Source organism: Lygodium microphyllum, chromosome 19 (assembly GCF_053477565.2).
Source record: "Lygodium microphyllum isolate KBCC chromosome 19, Lygodium_microphyllum_v1.1.10, whole genome shotgun sequence".
NCBI classification, from domain to species: Eukaryota; Viridiplantae; Streptophyta; class Polypodiopsida; order Schizaeales; family Lygodiaceae; genus Lygodium; species Lygodium microphyllum.
The window spans coordinates 57,793,009-57,818,706 of NC_141153.1; the positions used below are offsets into that span (position 1 = coordinate 57,793,009).

The following is a 25,698-nucleotide window of genomic DNA, read 5'->3' on the forward strand; positions in this document are numbered from 1 at the left end:
CTAGCCTTTACTATTTTAAACATGCCTCGCCATCTTCATAATCTAGTTTCTTGTGTTTTTTTCATGCCATGAATACACTCTTGAGAGAGAGAGAGAGAGAGAGTGTGTGTGTGTGTGTGTGTGTGTGTGTGTGTGTGTGTGTGTGGAATAGCTTTATGATTGCTACACATAGGATGCGGCACAGGTCTAATAGATATTTGCTTTCTAGTATAGTATAAATACATTTACAAATTTACAAAGCACATCCTTGGCGAAAAGATAATAAAGCTTGCATATAGCTACAAACTAAGATGGTACAAAAGCTAAAGCAAGTCAGCTTTGCACTTACGGTGTATGGAAAGTGAACTTTCACATATTTCTTCCAATATGGAAGAACGTTTTACAAGCTTTGGATATAAGAAACGAATCTCATTAGCTCATATCAAAGCGTGCGTGGACAAGAGGCACAAGCCCGCCGATTACCTTATTCATACTCATCAACTTAAGCATTGTGAAAAGAAGAAAACAGTATATTGTTCCAGTCCATTATTAAGTTGGACTGTAACGTTGTACAATACTATGATGTACAAACACTAACTTGTACATTGTGCACACCAAAAAGTTATCCATTTCTGTCTAACTACATTTATGCTTTAAGCGCTACAAGAACTGCTCTCAACTCCACTAGCTGCAATGATAACCTCAACTTCCATTATTGATGACTTTGTTGTCACTCACAACTGTCCACCAAAGATTGTCTGTGCTACTACCTGTCATGAGATAAGTTAAAGTCAATTGCACAATGACTGCTCAGTATAAAAGTAGCCCATCCAGACCTTAAGCTGTGATATTGGACAGTCAGCTTTGCACAAAGTCCTCAGCCTGCAGAAACAGGGGCATTAGTTATGATAGCTCTTATGGCAAAAGATTGCACTTTCACCTTACGAGGCTAGAGTGTATGCAGCCATCATGATAGTTCTTTATGCAGTCTTGCCTTCTCAGGAAATATTGGGTAGTCAGCATTGCATGAAGTAATCCTCAGCCTGCAGAAATAGAAGCTTTGCTATTTAAAATTATAATTATAGCTCTTATGAGAGCAAAATTATGTGGTTCTCACCTTTTAAAGCACAAATACATTGAGACACCATGCAAATTCCGGTAATTTCTAGGTGGTACATATCTCCACCTGCCTTATTAACATGCACTCACAAATTGAAGATGATTTCCATACCCAGAAAATTAACTTTTAAATACATATATTTGTATGTGTTGAAAACTATTATATGCAACACAAGTAGAAGCAACTCTGAATGACAAGGAGTCCAGTTACTGCAATCTGGCCTCCCTAGTCTAATAGAAATTTAACTGTGCAAGTCAAGTGCCAAGAACATTGCCTGTAGGGATGCAGATGCATGTACTACCCTATGCAACAAGGGACAGGATGGGGAGTACATTAGTTGGCAGTCACACTACGGCTTAAAAACAGGCAGAAAAAGTGAGAAACATATCTAGTCAAAATCAGAAAATCTCTCATGTAAGAGACGTATGGAGAGCAAAATAGCCTTCTTGCTTGTTATTAAGAGTTCTCATCTGTTGTTTTGTTAGAAGCAAGAGATAAAAAGTATAGCTGCAAAAGACCAGAAGCATAGTATTGTGCGATAAGCTAAGCTGAACCCTGGTTGCATTCCGTTTGCAAACAGATCCATTTAGTACAATCCGTCTAGTCCGGTCGGACATGTATGATCCATCCAGTTTTCGTTCAATTGGATTTGTACAATCCGTCCAATTTTCATCTGAGTCAAACATATCCAATCCATCCAGTGTTCAAAAAAAAAGTTGTTTTCTACTTTACCCTTTTCCTCTCTCTCCTCATTGACCTCTACCTATACTTCACTTACCATCTCCTCTTCTTCTACGTCTCTCTTACAAGCTCTTCTACTCTTCTCTCTCCTCCATCCACTTCTCTCTATCTCTACATCCTCCTGTTCCTCTTGTGTCTCATCCCCTATGTGTAGCTCTATTTCTATTTCCTCTTCCTTGACCTCCTTTTCTTTCCCTTCCCTTACCTCTACCTATATCTCTACATTCTTTACTCCTATTGCAATGCCTAAGGCTCTTCATGAAGCCTTCGAATTACACACAACTCACCTTAAGTCTTAGCCTTAAGTTTCTTTTTGTATCTACTATCTACTACTTTTTGCACTTGCCACTTGGCACTTCTAACTTGCTATACCATGATCCATCATTGCAGCTAGCTTCTTTTTTTAATCCATTGTACATGTCTTCAATCTTACAAATAAAATTGGATCTTGGAAATTACTTGTGACTGGAGTCTTGGATTTACATTTTGTCTCAACCTCTCATCATGTTCATGACTCGCTGAAAATTGAAGCAAAGACATTTGTGGTTTGTAAACTATCTTAGTATTTGGATAGAAAATGCCTTGTGATACTCTATCGCATGGATAGCCACTCTCATGTTAAAACAAGTAATATTTACTAGCCTAACCCTTAATTTTCTATGTATCTTTTAATGATCATATGAAATACCGGATTTTATCCAAGATTTATGTATGTTCAGTACCGTATTAAGTCCATGGACTAGATGGATCAGATGGATCATACCTAACTATTCTAAGCTGAACTCACCATTGCAGCCCCTGCCTTCAGTTTGGGCACCACCACCCTCTGCCAACAGCCTCCCCCACTCATCAGCCTCGCACACTCATGCCCCCAGTCTCCTACTCATATTTCCTCCCTTCCCTTCTGTTTCCTTGCCTCACTACCACCGCCTCCTGTGCAACTCAGGGAAAATTGTAAGGTGAATGCTGGCCACATGCCCCCTTCCCCCCCCAAAATCAGCCTCACACACACACACAACCTGCCTCCTACTCACATTTCCTCCCTTTTGTTTCCTTGCCTCACTACCATTGCCTCTTGTGCAACTCAGGGAGAACTGTAAGCTACATGTTGGCTGCTCCTCTCCAAGTTTTGCCCTTTCTCATACATGCTATGGTTAGGGCCCAAGTTACTACCAACTAGGCATGCACACACACACAACCCAACCACTCACCCACCCCCCCCCCACCCAGGGCACAAAATTTTGAAGTTAAACTCCTTACCACATCTCATCACAACTAGTTCTTTTTGCTGCTTGATCCCATAGTAGCGGCCTTCTTCTGCTAATCGCCACCAATGCACAATCTTTAGGCTTAGAACTTACCAATTAAAGTGCATGTAATGGATTGTGGAATCCTTTGGTCTAATGCTAGCACAATCAACCATTGCCCCAAGTCACCTTGTGCATGGTTCTTTGGAAGAGAAACTCGGGTTAGTATGGTAAACCAAGGGAGTATGCTGAAACCGCAATCTTTGAAAAAGTTATATGGACACTCCCAATCCCATGCCCAACTTCGTGATTGGCTTCACTCCTCCCCCTCAAGGGAGTATGCTGAAACCAGTCTTTGAACATATTAAATGGACACTCCCACTCATGCCCAACTTTGTGATTGGCTTCACTCCTCCCTCATGTCACCCCACGCATTGCTAAGGCTACATGTATGCGGCATGGCATTTGCATCGTTAGGCTCACTTTAGTGTAGGCAGCTGAAAAGCTAGTCAACAACTCCTACCTTTCAGCACTACCATCTACGGTTCCACCACCGAGTGTAGGACTTCAACGCATTTTCAAGCATACGTTGCCAGTCTCATTTATAGATGCAATAGGTGCAAGTGTGCCGAAGGTCCAGGTTGCAATTAGAGATGCCCGTAGAATTTCCAAGGCTATCAAGATCATGGTAGGAGATACACCTGTTCCATAGAGATCATTGTAACCAAGCACCCCAATCAATGCCTCTTTTCTTTCTTTTGAAAGACAACAAGCCATCAAACAATGGAATTTACTTGGTTTGGGTGGAAGCCCGCCCAACAAGGGTTTGCCTAGCAGATGGAGCCCATCCCTATGACAAATGACAATTGGCTTCAGTATAGTCCAATGTCACCGAGGAAAGGGTATAATGATATGTCAAACCAAGCAGCCCCACAACTGCAACTAGAACTTAAAGGGAGGTGAGCCCTGAAGTGGAAGCACGAGTGGAAGCAAGAGCTATGGTGGAAGGAGCAAGAGCAAGAGAGAGACACACACACATAGTTGTCTCTGTACGACGTACAGTACTGTTCGTACAGTACCATACCGTACATATCCATACGAATTTGTACATTATTTTGGGCCCTTTCTAGCCACCTCGCCTGCGTGTCCCGTGCCCCGAGTCCCGCATTCCCTGCGGCCTTGCCTTTACTCTTGCATGTTCCGTCTGCCTAAGTGGCACTTTTTGGGGGAATGGGAAGCCTTGGATACCTCATCCCACCCCTTTTCTAGCCATGCACTTGCACTCCCCCCCTCCCAGCCCTCTTTGGATTCCATCCAGTTGGCAGCCCTCTCTTTGACCATTGACCCCTCTTTGACTGTTTGAACTTTGACCCTTCTCTCATCTACAAAAGGTGCTCCTCTCCTCCATCCTTCCACACCAATTCAGCAAGCATTTACCATTCTCATCTTCCTCTCTTGGATCTTGAATGGACATGTGATTTATTATTCTCGTCTCCCATCCCCTCTTTTCCACACCCTATCAAAGCATTTGCCATTCTCAAATCTCATCTCGTATCCCCTCTATCCCGCACCCTATCAAAGCATTTGCCATTCTCATCTCCCATCCCCTCTCTCTCACTCTTGCTCTTTCAACTTTACCCCAACCCTCGCGCCTCTCGGGTCTCCCTCCCTTTCAACTTTCAAAACTCAAGTTTCAAAATTTGAGACTCAAGGATCTCTCTCTCTCTCTCTCTCTCTCTCTCTCTCTCTCTCTCTCTCTCTCAGGCCTCTTTATACATTATCGGAACCATGACTCCTGAGAAGCACGAGGCCTTCAATTTGCACACGATCCATGTGGAGAGGGACACAAAGAAGTCCAACTCCCACCATTGGACATGCAAGTATTGCGAGAAGTGCTATACAAGAGGTGCAACTCGGCTTCTCCAACATCTTTCCAAGATGGGGGGGGCAAGTTGCTCCATGCAAGGAGATCCCTCAAAACATCGCGGAGGAGATTCTCGCCAAGATGAGAGGGGGATCCACAAGAGGAGGAGGAAGTGGCTTATCGGCACCAACTCCTGTGCCTACTAACGAGGAAGTATCGAATGTGGGAGTATCTTCAACTAATACGGGAAAGGCCTCTACCATGGGGGCTCCACATCCGCATCCGGCTCTGATAAAAGACAAAGAGTGGAGGCTCATGCGGTGCCGGAGAGACAATCCTCTCTCTCTCTCAAGCTCCCAGTCGTGTGTGGATTGGTTGCCTTTCTTAGAGAAAGGCAACGACTTGCGGACATTGAAACTGCACGCACGGTGATTGAGTGCAATCTTGCACTCAATGTCCTAAAGCAAGAGCAATGAAAGAAGATGGTAAAAGCCATTGCCAATGTGGGTCCATGTGAAGGATGGACCGGTGTCACATACAACGACATGAGGACGAAAAAGATTGATGAAGAGAAGGAGAGGATTGATAAAGCCCTTGATCCTATTCGGACCACATGGATTATATATGGTTGCTCCATTCTCATCGACGGATGGAGTGATCGTAAGAAACGGAGCATCATCAACATACTCGTCTCATGTCCACTTGGCACTTACTTTTTGCGGACCGTAGATACTGGCAAGAGGGGGAGGAAAATGAGGTGTGCATTCATCTACTACCACATTCGACAAGCTATCAATGAGGTATACATTGCCTTTTAAATTTGTTTCACTTTCTTTCATTATGATAATTGATTTATGCATAACTATCTATCTCCCTATTCTAATTTCTCTCTAATATCTATCTCGATTCTCTCTTTTCCCCCGGGCCCCAAGGTCTCTAACCCCCATCTCTCTTCATTCTTCAATCTTAAAAGTTGAAACTTGAAAAGCTCCTCTCTCTCGACATGCACTAGAAATTAGCTAGATACAACACATATGGAAGCTTTAATGTTGATTTCTATCGAGGGCAGTGTTCTACAAGAAATGGACTTTACTAGAGGAATTGAAGCATGGAAAAATTGCAAAACATCAAGGCATATCTGTGGTGCTCCTCAAGCTTGAGGTTTTTAATGCTTTATATTTCGTTATATTTACTTTCATGTTATTTTAAAGTATACTTATGTAACTATTACTTATGTTTGAGCTTTCGAAGTATGTATTTTGCAGGTGTGGACTTGCTCACCCATTGGCTTATTCATATCATACTTAAGGAGTGGAGTCTTGCAATTCTCTTTATGCATGTTTGAGATATTTAAAGAGTTGTTTTGAAGCTAACATAACCTCTCTTTTTTATGTGCAGGTGATGCTTCATGTTTGCTTGAAGGTGACTTCTACGATGGAAATTTGGGACATTTTCATATCTTACTTCTAATCTCCAAGTATTGTTAGTATACTTAATTGTAATTTATAAATTGTGGTTGTAGGTGGGCCCCTCGAATGTAGTGCAAGTTGTTACCGACAATGCATCGAATTATCGGCACATGGGCCGTTTGCTTGAGACCGAGTTTCCCATGATTGTGTGGACTCCATGTGCAAGTCATTGTTTGGACTTGCTCATGGAGGACATTGGGAAGCTCAAGTGGGTAAAGAGAGTGGTCCGTAAAGCTACATCACTTGTCACCTTCTTTATGGTAAAGGTAAAGGTGCTTGTGATGTATCGTGAGCATAGCACACTGGAGTTGAAGAAGCCTTCTTTAACTCGCTTTGCTTACATGCCGTTATTATTGAAGCGCCTTTATGAGGTGCAGTTCACCTTACACCAGAGAGTGGTGTCTACTCTACGGAATGAGTGGGATGAGCATGAGACAGATCCGATGCCAAGGAGTCATCTTCAGACTCTCTTGATGAGCACCCGGATGGTTCTAATGATGAGATGATGATAGTGATGCCTTATCATAGATTCATAGATCTCTCTCTTTTTTGTATCAGATATACTAGACTGTAGTTGTATCGCATGTTTTGCGCAACCCATGAAACCCCAATGGTCACCCTCATGTATTCATCTTATTCTGTAAACGAAATGGCTATTTCCACTTTAAACATATATTCTATGATCTATCATTTAATGATTGTGGTTTTTGTTATTTTAAAAATCATCTTAAAAATTTTTTCGTACTAATATGGTATTGTACCTTATAAATCATAAGGTACCATTTAGTACCGTATTTATCGTAGTGTACCGTATCGTACCTTTTGTACCTAACAACTATGGACACACACAATGTGGAAACTCCAACAGTCACAATGTGTGATCGGCCTTCCCTTTATTCAAATGTCACTAAAAGAATAAAAAATAAAGTAACAATGATGGGCACCCGCATTCTACAGTGCGCAAACACGAGTACTATCAGTGTAGTAATACACAGGCGGCTAGGTAGAGGCGCCTTTATCCCCAACAATCTCCCACTTAAAGGCAAATCTGCCTCAGTGAGGAGTGAAAAGAAAAAAGAAAAGACAGTACAACATATACATAGATACAACAGGATGAGGAAATATGTCATCTCATCCAACGCCCATCAATCTCCTAAGGAAGGCAGAGTGCTCTGTAGAGAGGCTTTTCGTGAGCAATTCTGTAGGATTCTGGTCAATTGAGATCTTGACAAGGTCAACAGACCTGTCCTCAATGACCTCACGAATGAAGTGATACCTCACCTCAATGTGTTTCATCTTCGTATGGAAGACCAGATTCTTGCTTAACTGGATAGCACTCATAGAATCCGAATGCAGTGTAGGGATAGCATCTGCAATACCAAGGTCAACAACCAAATGACCCAACTAATGGCCTCCTTGCAAGCCACAGTGGCTACAACATACTCAACCTCTGTAGTAGAAAGGGCCGTGCATTGCTCCACCCTGGACATCCATGAAACAACCCCTCCAGCAAAAGTGAACACATAGCCAGAAGTGGACTTCCTACCATCTATATGTTCTACATAGTCAGAGTTAGTGTATCCCACGACTCTTGTATCCTAGCTACCATAGCATATGCACATATCCGCAGTACCCTTCATGTACCTCATGATACCCTCTTACCAGGTGTAACAATATAACATGCCACAACACCAACTGCAAATGCAATATTTGGACGGGTGGCTATCATGGCATACATAAGACTACCTACTACACATGCATAGGGAATCTTGGCCATCTTGGCTCTTTGCTCATCTGTCTACACACAATCGGCCTGTAATACCTTCAAAAGGCAATGGACATCCAATAGGCTTCACATCCTGCATACGAAAGCACTCAAGGACTTTATGAATATACTCCTATGACAGATAGAGTAGTCCCTAAGACCTGTCACGCGTAATGCGCATACCAAGTATATGAGAGGCCTGTCGTCCCAAATCTTTCATCTCAAAGCTCTTCTTGAGCTAAGCCGTAAGAGCATTTAGCTCATTGTAAGCTTTCCCTACTAAAAGCATGTCATCCACATAGAGTACCAAAAACAATAATCAACCGTCACGGGCTTTCTTCTGTACAAGTATGGATACATAGCACTATGGTTGTAAGCCTGTGACCGCATGAATACATAAAATTTGTGGTACCATGCCCTAGGTGCTTGCTTCAAGCCTTAAAGACTCTTCCTCAATCTGTACACTAGGTGTTCCTTGCCAGGCTTTGCAAAGCCCTTAGGCTACTCCATATATATCTCATCATGCAAGTTCCCATGTAAAAAAGCTGTCTTGACATCCAACTGATACAAGTCCAAGTCAAGCTGTGGAGCCAAAGCCAAGACTAAGCATAGGATGGTCATCTTAACCACAAGAAAGAAAACCTCATCAAAGTCAACACCATGCTCCTGCTTCAAACCCTTTGCTACTAGTCTGGCCTTGTATGCCGGCCTGGAATGTCAAAGGGTACTTTTCAACTTGTACACCCACTTGCAAGGCAAAGCCCTCTTGCCACTAGGCAAGAAAACCAAATCCAATGTACGATTCTTATGCAATGAGTCAATCTCAAACTGCATAGCCCTTTTCCAAGAGTGACTGTCACCCTTGCACATAGCCTCATCATAGGTGAGAGGCTCTTCTGCATCTGTAACAAAGACATAATTTATGGAGGACTCATAACAGTCACGAGGTCATCTATATCTAGTAGAACGTCTCAATGCAGGCTGTACTGTCTGTCCAACATCTTGTCTAACATCCTGGCCATGAAGATCGGCTACTGATGCAAGCTTCTAGCTGGCCGTGTGGGAGCATGGGGCTCCTCTTGAAACATAACCCTATGTATCTCAATAACTTTCTCAGGCTATATATACAGTTTGTCCTCATGGAACACAACATCATGGTTGCAAATCACTTTCCACACCTGCGGATCCCAAAGATAATGTCCCATCTCTTGCATCTCCATAGCCAGGGAAAATGCATTTCACACTTTTAGAATCCAACTTATTGCGTTTGTCCTTGGGTACATGGCAAAAGGCCTCACATCCAAAGACACGCAAATGAGCATATAAGGGAGGCTTTTCTGTCCATACCTCTTCTGCAACCTGGAAGTACTACTACAAGGTGACCTATTAATGAGATATACGGCAGTAGAGACTACCTCAGCCCAAAAATGTTATGGTAAGCCTGCTTAGCTAAGCATACTGCCGACCCTCTCCTAGATAGTCCTATTCATACGCTTAGCCATACCATTCTGGGGAGAGGTATAAGAGGCAATCAACTGACACTTAATACCCCGCTCGTCATAAAACTGCTCAAAGGTACATGAGACGTACTCACCCCTCTTATCGGTCCTTACGCATTTCAACATATGCCCAAACTGGTTCTCTACTAAAGCAAGCCAATGCTGAAAGACTGTCAAAATATCAGATTTTTGCTTTATGGGATAAGCCCAAACCTTACGTGAATAATCGTCAATAAATGTGACAAAGTACTTCACACCCCCTAATGACTGACAGGGCATGGGTCCACATATATCTGAATGCACAAGAGCCAAAGGCTCACCCATGCGTGGAATACCAGACTTTTTATGTGAATTCCTAGTCTGTCTGCCATATAAACAATGATCACACGACTCAAAATGAGAGTAGTCAAAAGGCGGAAGATACTGCAAAGCACTAAGCATTCTTATTTCCTTAAGCGATATATACCCAAGACGAGCATGCCAGAGAGATACATGTGGAATAGAACCCAATGACAACCTAGTCAATAGTACCAGATACAACCAAGGGATAGAGGTTGCCAGACTTGGCACCTCTTGCAAGAACAAGCCTACCACGAGTTATCTTCCATGCAGAATCACCAAAGCATATATGATAACCTTCATCATCAAGCTACCCAGCAGACATAAGACTTTTAGTCAATGTGAGTACATGATGTACATTATGCAGAACAAAAGTGCTACCAGAAGAAAACTGTAGAGTGACATCACCAATGCCAACAATAGCAAGAGATTCATCATCACCTAAGCGCACAGTATCAAATACATTGTGATAGATATGAAACCACTCATGGTAGCAAGTCTCATGCAAAGATATACCCGAATCCAAGAGCCAACACTATGCATGCATAGACTGAGCCTCCGATCAGCTGAGAGACATCACATGAAGAGACTGCTAAGATGTAGTCACCATCGGACTCCTCAGGCTACATGACATTTATCTCCTCAATCTTTATACTGGACTTTGCAGGTATAATGCTGCGATCATTGGATTTCTCTTGCACCTTTTATTTTCCCTTTTCTTTGCACTTGTCATCACGCATCTTATGGCACTGTGGCCATATGTGTCCTGCTTTCCCACAATAATGATATGTAAGATCAAACTTACATCCATGGGACTTGCTACATCTACGTGACTTAGATCGAGACTTCTAAGAGTCCTTCCCATAGCGATCATTATCTTTCTTGCCACTTCTGCCACCTCTAACGGATAAAGCATGTGAACATATGTGTCCTGTTTTCCCACAATAATGACATGTAAGATCAAACTTACATCCACGGGACTTGCTACATCTACGTGACTTAGATCGAGACTTCTAAGAGTCCTTCCCATAACGATCATTATCTTTCTTGCCACTTCTGCCACCTCTAACGAATAAAGCATGTGAACTACGAGAAGTATCATTGTTTTTTCTATTAGTTTCTTCAATCAAAAGAGCAATCTCTACATCTTTCAATTTCAGCCCATCAAGTTTGTTGATACAGATCGCAGTGCGAAATACATCCCAAGACTCAAGTAATGTGCCAAGTAAAAACAAAGGATGCATATTATCCTGAAACTCAATACCCTGTTGAAGCAGATTCTTCATGATAGAATGAAACTGACTAAAGTGAACAGCCAATGGGATCCCCTCCTTCATACGGAGATCCATCAACTGTTTAAGCCAATACATCTGTAAAGCAAGGGCTCTACTTTGCATAAAGTTCCTGAATCTTTTTCCATAGATTCCATACACTCTGATCTTCATCTTCAACAACATTATTATGGACCTCTTCAGAGAGTGATAAAATGATAGTGGACTTGCATAGTGCATCTAAATCAACCCAATCATCACCATCCATGTTCTCGGGAATACCTTTGTTTCTTAGTGGCTTAATCTACGATTTCTACACCAAAACTTGCCATATTTGAGACTTCCAGTAGCCATAGTTGGTGACATCCAACTTGGAAATATTAAACAAAGTCGTATCTTTGAGATGACCAGCCATAATGAGTCAAATAGAGGTAGACTATGCAGAAAAACAGCCTGCTGTAATTAGCAGTAAACAAGCCAAAACCACTACCAAAACAAGCCAAAATAAGAGAATTTGCTAAAATGGCCAACTGTCCACCAAATAGTACCAAAAGTACATCAATATGATATAATTAAGCTTAGTAAATACATCACAGTCTGCATAAAACAGCTTGTTGTAATAAATCACAGTAGTGAGAAAAAGAGAGCAAACAATAAGCTAACAGTGATCCAAAGTCAAGCATAACTGCTAGGTCAAATCATGCATGAAACGGGCATGTAACAAACATTGTAGCAGCCAAGAACCATGAGCCAAACACCCAAATGTGTCAGAGCAATCAAAGTCAAGAGGAGGATACAAGCCCTGGCATAAAGAACTCACAGAGTAAGCCAAGCTAGGTATATGCCTAACTGATAGTACCTGAAAAACATCAATGAATGCCTAACTGATAGGATAGGACCTGACAAAGGTCGATGTATGCTCAAAGAGAAGACAGATCAAATCAGCCCAAAAGCATCCAATGCAGACAAGTATTTATCGAGAGCATAGACATGTAAGAGATCCCAATCTCATCTACTCAAGAAGCTCAACTGCATAAACCACAAGCTCTGCAATATCCAAAGATAGCATGAAGCTCCCACTGGCAAAAAGATTGATGCCAATCGAGCAACCAGCTCAAAGATAGCATGTGAATATATAGGGCATTATGGAGCCAAGACCGTATATCAACAGAGCATCCAGAGCAAGGGATCGGTCAAGCATCACCTATAACATCCAAAGTATGCAAATGAAAGCCCAACTGAAGCTCCAAGTGGCAATCAAACATAGACAATGTAAGGAGCATGCATTTCTGACAAATGCATCAAAGCATGTACTGAAGGGTCGAGCATAGACCATAGGCATAATGATTGTCACAAAGCATGCCAGTGTAGACCAATGTCAATCAAATGCCAACCAAGATGGATCTCGATCAAAGCTCAAAAGGCATTCTAGAGCAATACAAGACATGTGCCAACCTCCGTATGCATCCGTGTAGTCATATAAATCACCCGGGAAGCACGCGTGACCAATAGGTAGAGCATACACTGACCAACTAGGCTTCAGCCCTGGTTATTACAACAGTAATTCACTATCAAAATTGAGTAAATCAGTCCTGAAATCGAGCTCAAAGCCACCTCAAATCATGGGCATATGATATACCAATGTACTAGCATCAATGGTACACATCAGTAGTGCATATAGAACACCTGAATCATGGTCAAGGGCATGTAAAATCCCTCTTAAAAGAGGTTCAGCCCTACTGTATACAGCAGTGAATACACTGTCAAACCAAACTATTTCAGTACCAAAATCAACTCCAAATCCAACCCATAACACGGGCATAGCATTCCCATACATGTAGACATCACCCCAGCATAACCGGGCATCATAAGACCAACGAAGTTGACCATAAAAGCATCAAATAGAGTGCTGCCCTGTATTTCCAGCCAGCAAACCTCAGCCAAAACAGAGTAAATGAAGTGGTTAAATCAATCCAAAATCAACTCCAAGCAATCACATAGCATCCCCTAATATATAAGCATCAACCAGGCATCATCCAACCAATGGCAATGAGTGTAGACATCAAAGATAAGTGCTGCCCTGTTTTATGACCGTTTGTGGACTGTTATAACAGTCCAAAACTAAAGCTTAGTACTCAAATCGAATGCCAAGAGTGGAAGGATCAATGCCAAGCATCAAAACCGAGTGTATAAGTGCTTGTATAGCTGCCCAATGAAGAAGATATGCTGTAGGAGATAAAAAACGTGAGCTGCTGCTAAAAAAAGGGCCTGTTTCACACAACCTAATGCTGCACCAATAGGGTGAGGGCTATGGGGGGCTACTCCAACTTGCTCAAGAAGGCTCAAAGAGTGCCCAAGAAGAATGCAACCGATAGGAACTCGAACGAAGTGGCTATGGCTGCCAAAAAAAGAGATGTTTGCTGTAGGTATATGAATGGAAGTTGAGCCAAGCTCGAGCTCGCGAAGAAAAAGGCTCTGATACCAGTTGAAGGGAGGTGAGCCTTGAAGTGGAAGCACGAGTGAGAGCAAGAGCTATGGTGGAAGGAGCAAGAGCAAAAGAGAGAGAGGCACACAATGTGGGAACTCCAACAATCACAATGTGTGACCGGACTTTTCTTTATTCAAATGTCACTGAAAGAATAAAGAATAAAGTGACAGTGATGGGCGCCCGCATCCTGCAGTGTACAGGCGTGGGTACTATCAGTGTAGTAATATACGGGCGGCTAGGCAAAGGCACCTTTACCCCCAATAGAACTACATGAGATGCACATTCTATGAAGTGATCAGCTCCACATCAACTGTGCAGTCCAGGTTGCACTTATAGATACCTGTAGAATTCTTAAGGTGATCAAGCTTATGGGAAGAGATAACAGTTTAACAGAAGATCATTGTGACCAAGCAGTCCAACCAATGCCCAAAGCAGTCAATGCCCTTTTCTTTTTTGAAAGGCAACCCAACCAATGCTTTTTTTTACCTTTTCAAAGATGACGAGCCATCAAGTAATAGAGTTTACTCGGTTTGGGAGATAGCCTGCCCAGCAAGAGTATGACTGACAAACGGAGTCCATCCCTATGACAAATGATGATGCCTTCACCCTAGTTCAATGTCATTGAGGCCAGGGTATGAAGATACGTCAAACCAAGCAGCCCCGACTGCTAGTTAGAACTATAGGAGAGGTGTCCCCTCTATGCAGTGATCAGCACCACTACAAATGGCGATGCCTTCACCATAGTCAAATGCCATTGAGGCAAGGGTATGAAGATACATCAAACCAAGCAGCCCTAACTACTAGATAGAACTACAGGAGGTGTTCCTTCTATGTAACCCCAAGCAGCCCAAGCCCCTAGCTAGAACTACAGGAGGTGTTCCTTCTATGTAGTGACCGGCTCCACATCAACTATGCAGTCTCCCCTCGTCGCCCCTGGTCTCCCCTCCACCACCCACATTGCCCCCCAGCAGCATCGCACACACAACCCCCCCCCCCCCCCCAAAAAAAAAAGCTAGAACTACAGGAGGTCTTTCTTCTATGTACTGACCAGCTCCACATCAACTATGCAGTCTCTCCGTGTTACCCCTGACCTCCCCTCCATCACCCCCCTCACACATTTTCAAGTCCGCAATGTCACTAAGCAAGGGTATGGTGATAAGTCAAACCAAGCAGCCCCAACTGCAAGCATAGCTTTTTCCATATGTTTCCATATGGCAAATGCATCCACAAAAGTATGATTGGAGTACGGTTCAGTCCCTTAAATGAACCATATGTGACCCTAATCTCATGGGCCAAATCCCAAGACAATAAACATTGGACACATTTTTAACATTCAAACTTGGAACTTCCAACCAATATAATATATCAACTTTGAATTCATAAAAAACTTCAAAGCACCACAGTCAAAATGTCAAGTATGAAATGGTAAAAATTTGCCCTAAATTTTTCATTTTAAAAAAGGTCAAGTATGGAATGGTCAAAAATTACCCACATCTGGAACAACTTCTTGGGAATCCAAAGTATGACTGCAAGATAGAACTCTAGGAGGTACTCCTTCAGTGTAATGATCAGCCCTGCTTCAACTGGCCTCCCCATCACCCATACCCAGCTCCATATCAACTGGGCAGTCTCTCCTTGTCACCCTCAAGTATGACTGCAAGCTAGAACTCTAGGAAGTGCTCCTTTAGTGTAATGATCAGCTCTGCTTCAACCAGCCTTGCCATCACCCCTACCTAGCTCCATATCAACTGGGCGATCTCTCCTTGTTTCCCTCCATGTCCCTCCCACTGTGGCCCCCTTCCCCCCCTACTTTTTTCTTTTCAAGTCCTTATTGTCACTGAGTCAAGGATTATGGTGGCAAGTCAATCCAAGTGCTAGCTGTGAGCTAGAACTATAGGAGGTGCTCCTTTTGTAGTGATCAGGTCTACATCAAACAGCCAATCTTTCCCTAGCCTGCCCACCCTACCCCCCTTTTCAAGTATGCCTCCTCCATTGTGCAGGAAGTCAATTTTCACATTATAGTCATGCTATTGACCACACACATTATACTATCATCTTTTTCCCCATGTAACAATCATGCTTGCCTCAATTCAAAGTGAAGTATGGTCATGTGAGCATTAAGTACAGCCTCCCAGTCTCATCCACAAGTGCATAACAGCAATGCACAAGTCCACAACATGTGGCCTCCCAAGTCACGCACAAGTCTATAGTGGCATCCCGTCGAGAGAGCTTGCAATGCTTAGATTATTGCCAAAGGTCCCTACTCTTCCAAGCTTTGAAATAGTGGGGGCCTATTCCAGTTATGGGGTCATGGTTTAAAATCTTTTTCAAGATACACACTCCACAACCCCCATGTCCCCCCCGCCCCCCCCCCCCCCCCCCCCCAAAAAAGAGGCCACACTAAGTTCAAGGGCAAGCTTGCCCAACAAGAGTCTATTGATAGATAGAACCAATCCCTAAGCTGAAAGACCATGGTTTAGCCAAAGTCCAATGTTGTTGAGGAGTTTGGTGGCATGCCAAACCAAACTAAAGGATGTGCTTCTCCTATTCAACAATACAACAAAAGACAATGATTTGGCCAAGGTCCAATGATGTTGAGGAAAGGGTATGATGATGTGTCAAACCAAACCACAAGAGGAGCTCCTCTCGTGCAGTGATTGGCTCTCCATCAATCAATTTTCACTATCACATTGGTCTCTCCATCGCCTCCATATCAACCCCGACCCGGTGGCATGCCAAACCAAACTAAAGGAGGTGCTTCTCCTATTCAACAATACAACAAAAGACAATGATTTGGCCAAGGTCCAATGATGTTGAGGAAAGGGTATGATGATGTGTCAAACCAAACCACAAGAGGAGCTCCTCTCGTACAGTGATTGGCTCTCCATCAATCAATTTTCACTATCACATTAGCCTCTCCATCGCCTCCATATCAACCCCGACCCCTTTTCCCCCCCTTTTTCCATGCACCTCCATCTCTATCTTTGATACATACCCCGGGAGGAGCTCCTCCTGTACACCAATTGGCCACGCATCAACCAATTTTACCTATCACATCCACAATATCCACACTCCCCCCTCGTTTGATCATTTGGAATGGTCCTTCCTGGGTCAGTTGATACAAGGCATGGGTTTTGGTCTGAGAACGTCTAGACTTATTGATACTATTACTGTCGCATCCACAATATCCACACTTCCCCCTCCTTTGATCATTTGGAATGGTCCTTCCTGGGTCAGTTGATACAAGGCATGGGTTTTGGTCTAAGAACGTCTAGACTTATTGATACTATTAGCACGGACTCCTTCAAGAGTTTTGCTCAATGGCAGTGTCACGACACCCTTCCCCCCTCGTCAATTGGTGAGGCACAACTGCCCATTGAGTCCTTTGTTCTTTGCATTGGTCACTCACCCCATTGTGATGATGTTATCGCATCAAGTGGCCAATGATGAAGTGGTCCGCTTTTTTCTAGATGCCCCCATCTCCATCTTTACATATACCGCACATACCCTATTGCCCATCCCCCTCCTCCCCCCCGCCCTTTTCATTTAGAGCTGCGAATCCTTGACACCTGCAAATCCATGTGTGCAAGGTGCATTTTTTGGCTTTGGTGTGAGATATTACGGCATCTCTCAAATCTCAATGCACTGCTCTATATGATAGACACATTGGCATGTTGTAGCAAGGTACCATCATCTGAGCATCATCCTCCATGCCATGCAACAATGGAACCTTCCCGTGGATATGGCCGACTAGTTGTTATCTCATGGCACATTCAGCCTATAACAACAATACAACATATGCCCACTTGACAACTTAGCTATTGGGAGCCCCCACTTAATGACTAAGCTAATCATGCATTCGTGATCTAGATGGCATCACACTTGCAAGCGAATAACACCAAAATAACCCTACAAAAGATTGGCCAATAAAATACAATTTATGACCAAAACTTGGTTGATTGCTGATCTGAGCCTAAAATGACAAAAACTAGAGATATTGACACAAAGTCACTATCCCAAGCCCTTGGATCAACACACCACTGCTACTGGGCTGGAATCTGCTATTAAGTTGATATTCCTAGTGCTCTAAAGAAGAAACGTAGAACAAGATGGAAGGTGGAACTAGAGCAGTTATTTAACAGAGAATCTTTTGCAATAAAGCTACAAGATCTGAAATGGCAAAAGGACTGCTAGTGAAAAAGCATTGGTTTTGCTACTAAGTCTAACTGTTGGAGTCCGCTACTGGGCTGGAATTTGCTATTAAGTTTATATTCCTAGTGCTATAAAGAAGAAACTTGAACAAAATAGGTGGACCTGGAGCAGTTATTGAACAGAGTGAAACCAACCTTTCCCTTGGTTAGGCTGGTAAATAACTTGATTAAGCACTATTTACAGCAATTAACAAATTCACAAAATTGAAATGCACACTTTACCATATAATCTTGAACATTCGACACCCTATTGGCCCCAAACCGACGCCCCTTTCGGTATTTATTTAATTTAATTAAAGAAGAAGTTGATGTACAATGGAATTCTCCCAATCCCTTTCGATATTCCAACTCCCCTTGCTGTCCAAAATGACCAACGAGTCTTCAATCTAATTTGCCCCTTGATTTAGGCAATCAATTGGCCTTCATCCGCTTTGATAGAGATGGAAAATGCCCCAAATTCGATGATTTACTAGTCCCTCCACTTAAATAGGCTAAAAACAACTTCAGCCCTATTGAATCCAAGTCTTAGAGCTTCCAATTTCTGGCATGCTTCTCGAGGCTACTACTAAATCCTAATTTCTACTACAGATTAGGGTTTACAGCAGAGAAATCTGAAATTTCTCAGCCTCTGGTGCTCTCAATGCTGTAATCTTCGAAGCAAGGCTGTAGAAAGGCTAAGAGATTAGAGAGAATGCTGAGGAGAGATAAAATTCAGACTTTCTTTGCGAAGAACTGAAGAAAATCTATCATTTACTGCTGCTGCCCTGTCTCCACAGCTTGTAGATGCAAAGAACTGAAAAAAATCAGTCATTTACTGCTACTGCCTTGTCTCAACAGCCTGTAGATGCTGTCACCTGATGTTGATTGGTCTTCTCCTACCCTGGGCTACCTCAAAAGGTCCTCCAATGGCTGCAAATAAGACCAACAACATCTCTTCCCTCTCTCTTGGAGGCTGAATACACTAAAATGCTTCTATCCAGCCTCTAAAGGTCCTCCAATGGCTGCAAATCAGACCAACAACATCTCCTCCCTCTCTCTTGCAAGCTAAATACACTAAAATGCCTCTGTCCAACCTCTAAAGACGTTTTTCAATCTTGCATGGGTATTTTTGACAAGTGGCAGCCTTTCCAAATGGTTTTTCCAGCATTATCCATAATTAAATATTAATTTTCAGTCTTTAAATACTAAAAATTAATCTAATAATTATTTCGATACCTTGAAAAATAATCTGACTAGCCAATAATTAAATTGGCTAGGCAACTTCCATTCCCGAGTGTCTCTACCTAATCTTTGACCATCAGATTGGCGTTAGGTACCATTAAACGCCACTTCCCTAGTGTCACCAACCCTATGCGGTATAACTTATAGCGACTTTTGCCTTTGACATCCCGTGATTTCCTTGGATCCCGGGCTCGTAAATTTACTCTAACCCCAGTTACACCTCACATGTGCAACATTTACTTAACCATGTGATTAAAAATTAATCCACATGTTAAGTGAGGTTTCAAAAAAACATGTCCTCATGACACAGAGAACCTTCTGCAATAAAGCTAGAAGATCTGAGATGGCAGAAGGACTACCAATGAAAAAGCATTGGTTTTACTATTGGTCTAACTGCTAGACTGGACTGTGATGAATTGACTGGACCAATTTCCCCCTACTGCAGGGTAACTGTGATACAAAGTATTCCTCTACCTAATCCAGCTTCATTAAAGAGCATAGCTACAAGCTGGAGAGTCTGAACACACTTGACGACTACGCTAATCATGCATGGCATCACACCTGCAAGTGAAGAACACCAAAACAACCCTGCATGTGATTGGCCAATAAAATACAATTGACACAAAGTCAATGTCCCAAGTCCTTGAATGAACGCACCATTTTCTGGGAAGCCAATTTGCTCTGATGTGGAAAAAGGGACTCTAAATGGTAGTACAGTTTGGAGTCTGCTGCTGGGCTGGAATATGCTATTAAGTTGATATTCCTAGTGCTTTGAAGAAGAGACTTAGAAGAAAACTGAAGGTGGAACTGGAGCACCTATTGAACAGAGAACCTTCTGCAATAAAGCTACAAGATCTGAGATGACAAAAGGACTATAAATGAAGAAGCATTAATTTGCTAGTGGTCTAACTGCTTGACTGGACTGTGGTAGACTGACTGGACAAATTCCCCCTGCTGCAGGGTAATTGCAATATAAAGTGTTCCTCTACCTAATCCAGCTTAACTAAAGAGCATAGCTACAAGCTGGACAGTCTGACCACAAGGATTCCACAAACTGGAAATAGGACTCCTACAGTCCATTGGAGAACACTCAACTGCTGAATGATGATTGTTTGCAGAACACTCAACCTTTGCTTGTGAAGACTAGGAGCCAGAACTTTCTGCTGAACTGAAAAGCCTCATTGTTGAGAACAACCATGTCAAAGAGTTCCTGATGCCCCATGACGAGGGCTAAAGGATCTTACAGTACTGAAAACACCATCAAAGGGAACTGACATTGGCAGTTGATCCTACAATCTGTGCACAGTTGCCACCAGTTGCCAGGGATTTCTGAAACAGGAGGTATGAGACAGGTTTCAAAGGTTCATACGAGTTCATCAAATGTTAGAAATGGGTTTCATTTAAGATGAAAAAAAAACCATGGAACTTTATATACATATAGAGTATGACTCATCCAATGTAGCAAACATAGATCACTCATGCTTCATGATTTTATACAATGCAAATGAACATTCAACATAGTATGAACATTTAACATGCATCACGGTTCATTGTCATGACCAATGTTAGCTTTCACTATGGAAGAAGCCATTAATATATACATGCATCATGGACACAAAATTCTCATGATCAATGCAAATATCCATCGCATTGTGTCAAACGAATCCATAATAAATGTCGATTACAAACATTAAACACGTTCTGTAAGGTAGGGTTTTTTTGAAAGTTTAAAATAGATGTTTCGTAATGAAACACCCAAGTATGAAACATTTTTCCTAACCTTATGAGATGGGTTTCTTGGCAACTAAGAATCTGCAACCTTACACCTACCAAGTTGTGTTTCAATTTTCAAATTGTAAGGTGCTTGACAAAAAAAGTAGACACAGGTTTACATTATCCTCACCTGGACAGTAATGATCTACTCATATGTTCTGTTTGTCCCAAACCCCCTTTTGACATTAATTTCTCCTTGATAAATGATATTGTTACCATACTGTAAGACCATAAAAACTGCTGAAATTAGTTGGAAAGAGCATACTTGCACTCATGCACACGTAGAATTTTTGAATGGGCACTCTAATAAATCCAATGTCATACCTCTATCATCAAAAAGCCATCATTGTTGCCTATTGAACCTGCTATGTTTGCCACTTAACCCTCCTGTTCAATCTTTATTCTAATTATTCTGCAAGTAAAAGTTAAGGCGCATATGAATAAGTCCCATAACAACCTCACTTGCATACACACAATTGTTCAATATGAGCATAAACCCTCTCAAAGAAATAAGCTCATTCCGCATAAGAACCATCACTCTAATAATTGCAAAGATAAGGGACCCACCGTTCTTTTTTCTCATCTCTTTTCCCAGCAGTAAGTATGTTTTCCAAGCAGCCTCATTTTCTGAGTCTCTGAATCATCACCTTGTTCTGCACTTTCATTTTTTTTCCACCCAAGTTGTGTGATAGTCAAATCTCTACCCTTGTGATTGGACATTTGTCAGTTCTTGTTCTTAATAGTGTGGGAAGGCGAGTAAGATCTAGGGTTCTCATATTTAGACACGGGTGTCTCCCTTGATTTACTTAATAGTCCAGCCTCTGCATCAGGTGTTCGTAGCAATTCATTGCTTGCAGATCTGCTGCAGTGTTCATCACAAATACTCTCCGCGTTAGAGCTGTTTTCCCTTTCTGAGCTGCTCTGCCATGGGAAAAGGTCTTTCTGTGCAGGTGACTTCGAATAACGTGACCGCTTCCTTAGTATAGATGGTGTGCCACTAAAACTTCTAGCAGCTGAACGAAGGACAACTTCTGGACTAATATCAGATACAGAGGAATTTCCTGTGAAAACTGGAGAGCAATTTGCTTTAATTATGTCCTGAACTGCAAGAGGGCTCAAATCCTGCTTAGATAGTGATGTGTTTCTGACACCACAGCTTGCCAGTGGAGATTCAGATGTTGGGATTTTGTTTGGTTCATAAAAAGGTGATTCAGTGTTTGCCAGGAATGAAAGTGAGAAGTCCTGTTGCGAATTGTTATCAAGTGCCCTTGTCGTCCTAGCTGGCATAGAAAGAGAGTCGTTCTGACCAAAACTCATAGCTTCACTTACATCAGACACACCCTGTGGCGCCATCTTAGAGAAACAACTTCGTGCAGATGATTTTAAAGGATGAAGAGATAAATAAGATGAGGAACCAAAATCAGAATTTGAGAGCAAGCATGTTGTTGGTTCATGCAGCTCCAGTGCACTTGCTAGATTAGTGGCTTCCACATTGCTATGGTTGCACCATGTCACCTTGTTGAGCAAGGCTACTTCATTTTCTGAACCTACAGACTGTTCAGGCACTAAATCACCATTTGTTGTACACTGAGAAGTTACCTTCCCAGCTTCTCTTGATTCACGAGAATCACTATTGTTAATCAGTGAAACCCTACTCCTTTCATTGTGAGCCCATAGCAAATTACTATATCCTTCCCCTAATAATTTTGAATCAGATGCAGCAACACATCTGCGAGCTAACTCCTTCTGCAGATCTGACGATTCTTCTCTCTGCTGCGTAGATGTCAAAGCACCCCCAAAAAATGTAACATCTGTTACTGTCAAGTGCTCATGGGAAGGTCCTGTTCCTAGCATTGAGTCCAGCTTCTTCTTTAGAGAACTATTCCAATGATTTTTTACTGCATTATCTGTCCTGAAAACATGAAAATTTGCAAAGGTAAGGTTTCATTACGGGATAATTTACAACAGAGACAGTTGTACAAATCCATGAATACCTTCCTGGTAAGCACTTAGCAATTTCGGCCCATTTGTTCCCATGGATATTATGAGCATTGATAAGTGCAAGTTCTTCCTCTGGGGTCCAAGCATCCTTCTTTATGTTGGGATCGAGATGATTATGCCATCTGCAGAGCTCAACTTGCTTTTAATATGTTTCCTTCAGAGTATTACGGCCAACTAGGAACAGTTGTATCATTCTACTGTAGGCTAGAATTGCATACACTTGTTTCAGGACAACCTGCAGGAAATGAAGGCATCACAAACCTTTCTCGGCATTGTTTCCCGATCCGACCAGGCAGCGAACGGGCAATAACAGACCACTTCTTTGGACCATGCTTGCTGACAAGTTCCATAATCTTTTCGTCTTCCTGAAGACAGGTGTAGACAAAAATATCACTAGTACAAACTGATAAATGTCATTGTACTTATACTTCATGCATGAAGTGAGCTGGAAATGATGTAACAAACCTCTCTCGTCCAAGGGCCTTTAACAAGGTTGGGATTCAGAACCTTCTGCCAACGGTGCAGACATTGGACATCCGATCGATCCTTAAGCAGCTCCGCTACAACAGCACATTGACAATAAATAATCTTAGCTGCACAGTCGATCCATCATGCATGTAAGAGAAGAGAACTTCTAATAGATGCACCTTAAAATTAGAAGTTCAGTGTTTCAAAGTATACTCTAAATGAAACAGAAACCTGACAGACCTATTCTCTTCCAGTTCTTTCCTTTGAAACAGTGAACTGCTCTCCGTAGAATCTCATCCTGCCATGAACTACAAAAATTACTAGCCATTGGAGGACAAACCTATATCAAACGTTTATTGAAAACATCTAAATAACTGTCTAGCCAAGAAAAATTACTGGATCACTTTCGTGAATCTCACCTCTTCTGGAGTCCAGCCACCTTTTGAAGATCTCCTAGTGGGCCCACCCATGCGCCTGCAACAGTGGGAGGTCAACCAAAAACGTGTGAGTCAGATTGCTATCATTGGTATTCATCAGCACTTCCTAATGAAGCACCTACCCCTGCACTGCTGCCAAGCGATCACCACTCTCACCACATTCCGACAAAGAGGATGAAGATATTGCTGGCTTGCTTTCGTTCGAGTCTCCATTTCTATCTGTCTTGCTTCCAGCCATTCCACTTTTACCCGATCAGAGAATTGTTTGAGCGGATGTACAATCTGTGATATTGTTTGAGCCGATGCACAAACTGGGCTATTAGCTGGCTAGAAGATGTAAATATATACTAATTCGTTCTACAGCCTGTGTTAGAGGATGCAATTAACAGTCCCTTTGTAAAATTCAGACAAAGAACGTCTGGCTTGGAAAGCCAGATGGCATGCTGTTGATATCAAAGCCCCAGAGAGCATGATTAATTTGGGGCAATTGTCCAAATGGAGGTGATTCAAACAACTCGAAGGAGGAAACAAAACCTTAACATGCTCAAATCTCAGAGCGCATTAATCAAAAACCATTTGCAAGAGCGTTGCCTCTCTAGAGACTAGCATGACCTACTGTTCCTCATATGCCAATCCCATTCGTCCGATTCACACAAGCAAAGTAGGTCTTTTTAGGCCGAATTTGGCACGTTTAGCTCTCCCTTGAAGCGTAGGTGGATGATTCGATCGGGCCCGGCATACTGCTCTGTGTTTGTGCGCCCCCTCTCCAAAAACCCTAGATAGATAAGCGGGTTTGACGAGGGCGAATATCTCCAGACCAAGTTCTTGGCAATTCTCCGCTGCAGGAGGATAGGGTTAACGGCGAGATTCGGCACGACGAGAGAAGGAAGAACGCATCAAATCGCGGAAAAACGGACGAGAGAGAGAGAGAGAGAGAGAGAGAGAGAGAGAGAGAGAGAGAGATCCTCTGTGAAGGCGTGATGAAGGAGCCGATGAAAATTAAGAAAGAAGACGACGGCGGTATCGCAGAGAGAGAGAGAGAGAGAGAGAGACCTAGGACGCACGCGAGCGAGAGAGAGAGAGAGAGAGAGAGAGAGAGAGCGCGAGCTTGAACGACAGGAAAAAATTGAATACGATGCGAGCAACGGTGCGCTACCGTTAGAAAAGCTCGGCCGCTAAAGTTAGCGCGGCGCCGCCGCTACATTTAGCGGCGCTCTCTTTTTGGCCCGCCACCCCAACACGTGAAATCGCTCTAGAGTCTACGCCCACCACCCATTTCCCAATATCGCATTGCTCAATTCTTTTTTACCCCCAAAGAGGTAGGGATTGGGAACGCCTCTCAACGGCTGTTCATGCAGAACATATGTCCGCACACGTGAGCTTTGAATTTGCCTCATCTTTTATCCTTCGTACGTACAATGGCTTCTTGGCACAATTGCCTCATCCTCCTTCTAAAAGCCCATTCTTGCTTGTCTAAACATAAGATATAGAACTTTTCAATCACGAAAATACTAGGCGCTCCGCGTCTAGACTCGGGCGGGCGCAATTCTTGCAGGCGGGGGTGGGTGCTGGACGCGTGGCACCCGCCCCCGCGTTCTCCTTTTCTTTTTGTGGGGAGGTGGGGGGCTGCCACATGGCACCCATCCCCCACCTCTCCTTAACTAATAGTATAGATTTTTCCAAGTCTATAGAAAATACTCCACCTTAGCAATTTGTAGGTTTTTTTCTCACAATTTGTAGGTCTTTCAATCATTCTAGGACTAATTTTAAAATTTGAAAACCTTCTAAGCTTCAAATTTTTCAAA

At 42.6% G+C, this 25,698-nt stretch overlaps 1 protein-coding gene across 21 annotated transcripts; it reads right to left on the reverse strand.

The window, feature by feature from the left end:
- Window positions 1-253: 253 nt before the first annotated feature.
- Window positions 254-24,983, reverse strand: LOC148019912 (uncharacterized). Of its 21 annotated transcripts, none has more exons than XM_087700111.1 (12): window positions 24,016-24,983; window positions 23,876-23,930; window positions 23,697-23,754; window positions 23,454-23,548; window positions 23,250-23,353; window positions 22,982-23,110; window positions 21,555-22,899; window positions 21,312-21,399; window positions 21,118-21,207; window positions 1,097-1,165; window positions 974-1,022; window positions 254-861 (listed from the first exon to the last, which is right to left on the reverse strand). In XM_087700111.1, exons 1-7 carry the CDS (start codon window positions 24,129-24,131, stop codon window positions 21,711-21,713), a joined length of 1,746 nt encoding a protein of 581 aa, XP_087556237.1. In that variant the 5' UTR covers window positions 24,132-24,983; the 3' UTR covers window positions 254-861; window positions 974-1,022; window positions 1,097-1,165; window positions 21,118-21,207; window positions 21,312-21,399; window positions 21,555-21,710. The 21 variants fall into 21 exon arrangements, with proteins under 21 accessions (XP_087556237.1, XP_087556243.1, XP_087556231.1 ...); XM_087700117.1 differs by having other exon boundaries at window positions 254-749; window positions 920-1,022; XM_087700105.1 differs by having other exon boundaries at window positions 254-1,165; window positions 24,016-24,175; window positions 24,510-24,983.
- Between the last annotated feature and the right edge of the window lie 715 nt (window positions 24,984-25,698).

What these genes read in the sequence shown, in the direction of transcription:
- LOC148019912 (XM_087700105.1), bottom strand. Translation starts at nt 24,131, where the DNA reads ATGGCTGGAAGCAAGACAGATAGAAATGGAGACTCGAACGAAAGCAAG. An exon ending in GTGGCTGGACTCCAGAAGAG is followed by an intron (nt 23,755 to 23,875) that starts GTGAGATTCACG and finishes AGTTCATGGCAG; the next exon opens with GATGAGATTCTACGGAGAGC. An exon ending in AAAGAACTGGAAGAGAATAG is followed by an intron (nt 23,549 to 23,696) that starts GTCTGTCAGGTT and finishes GTGCTGTTGTAG; the next exon opens with CGGAGCTGCTTAAGGATCGA.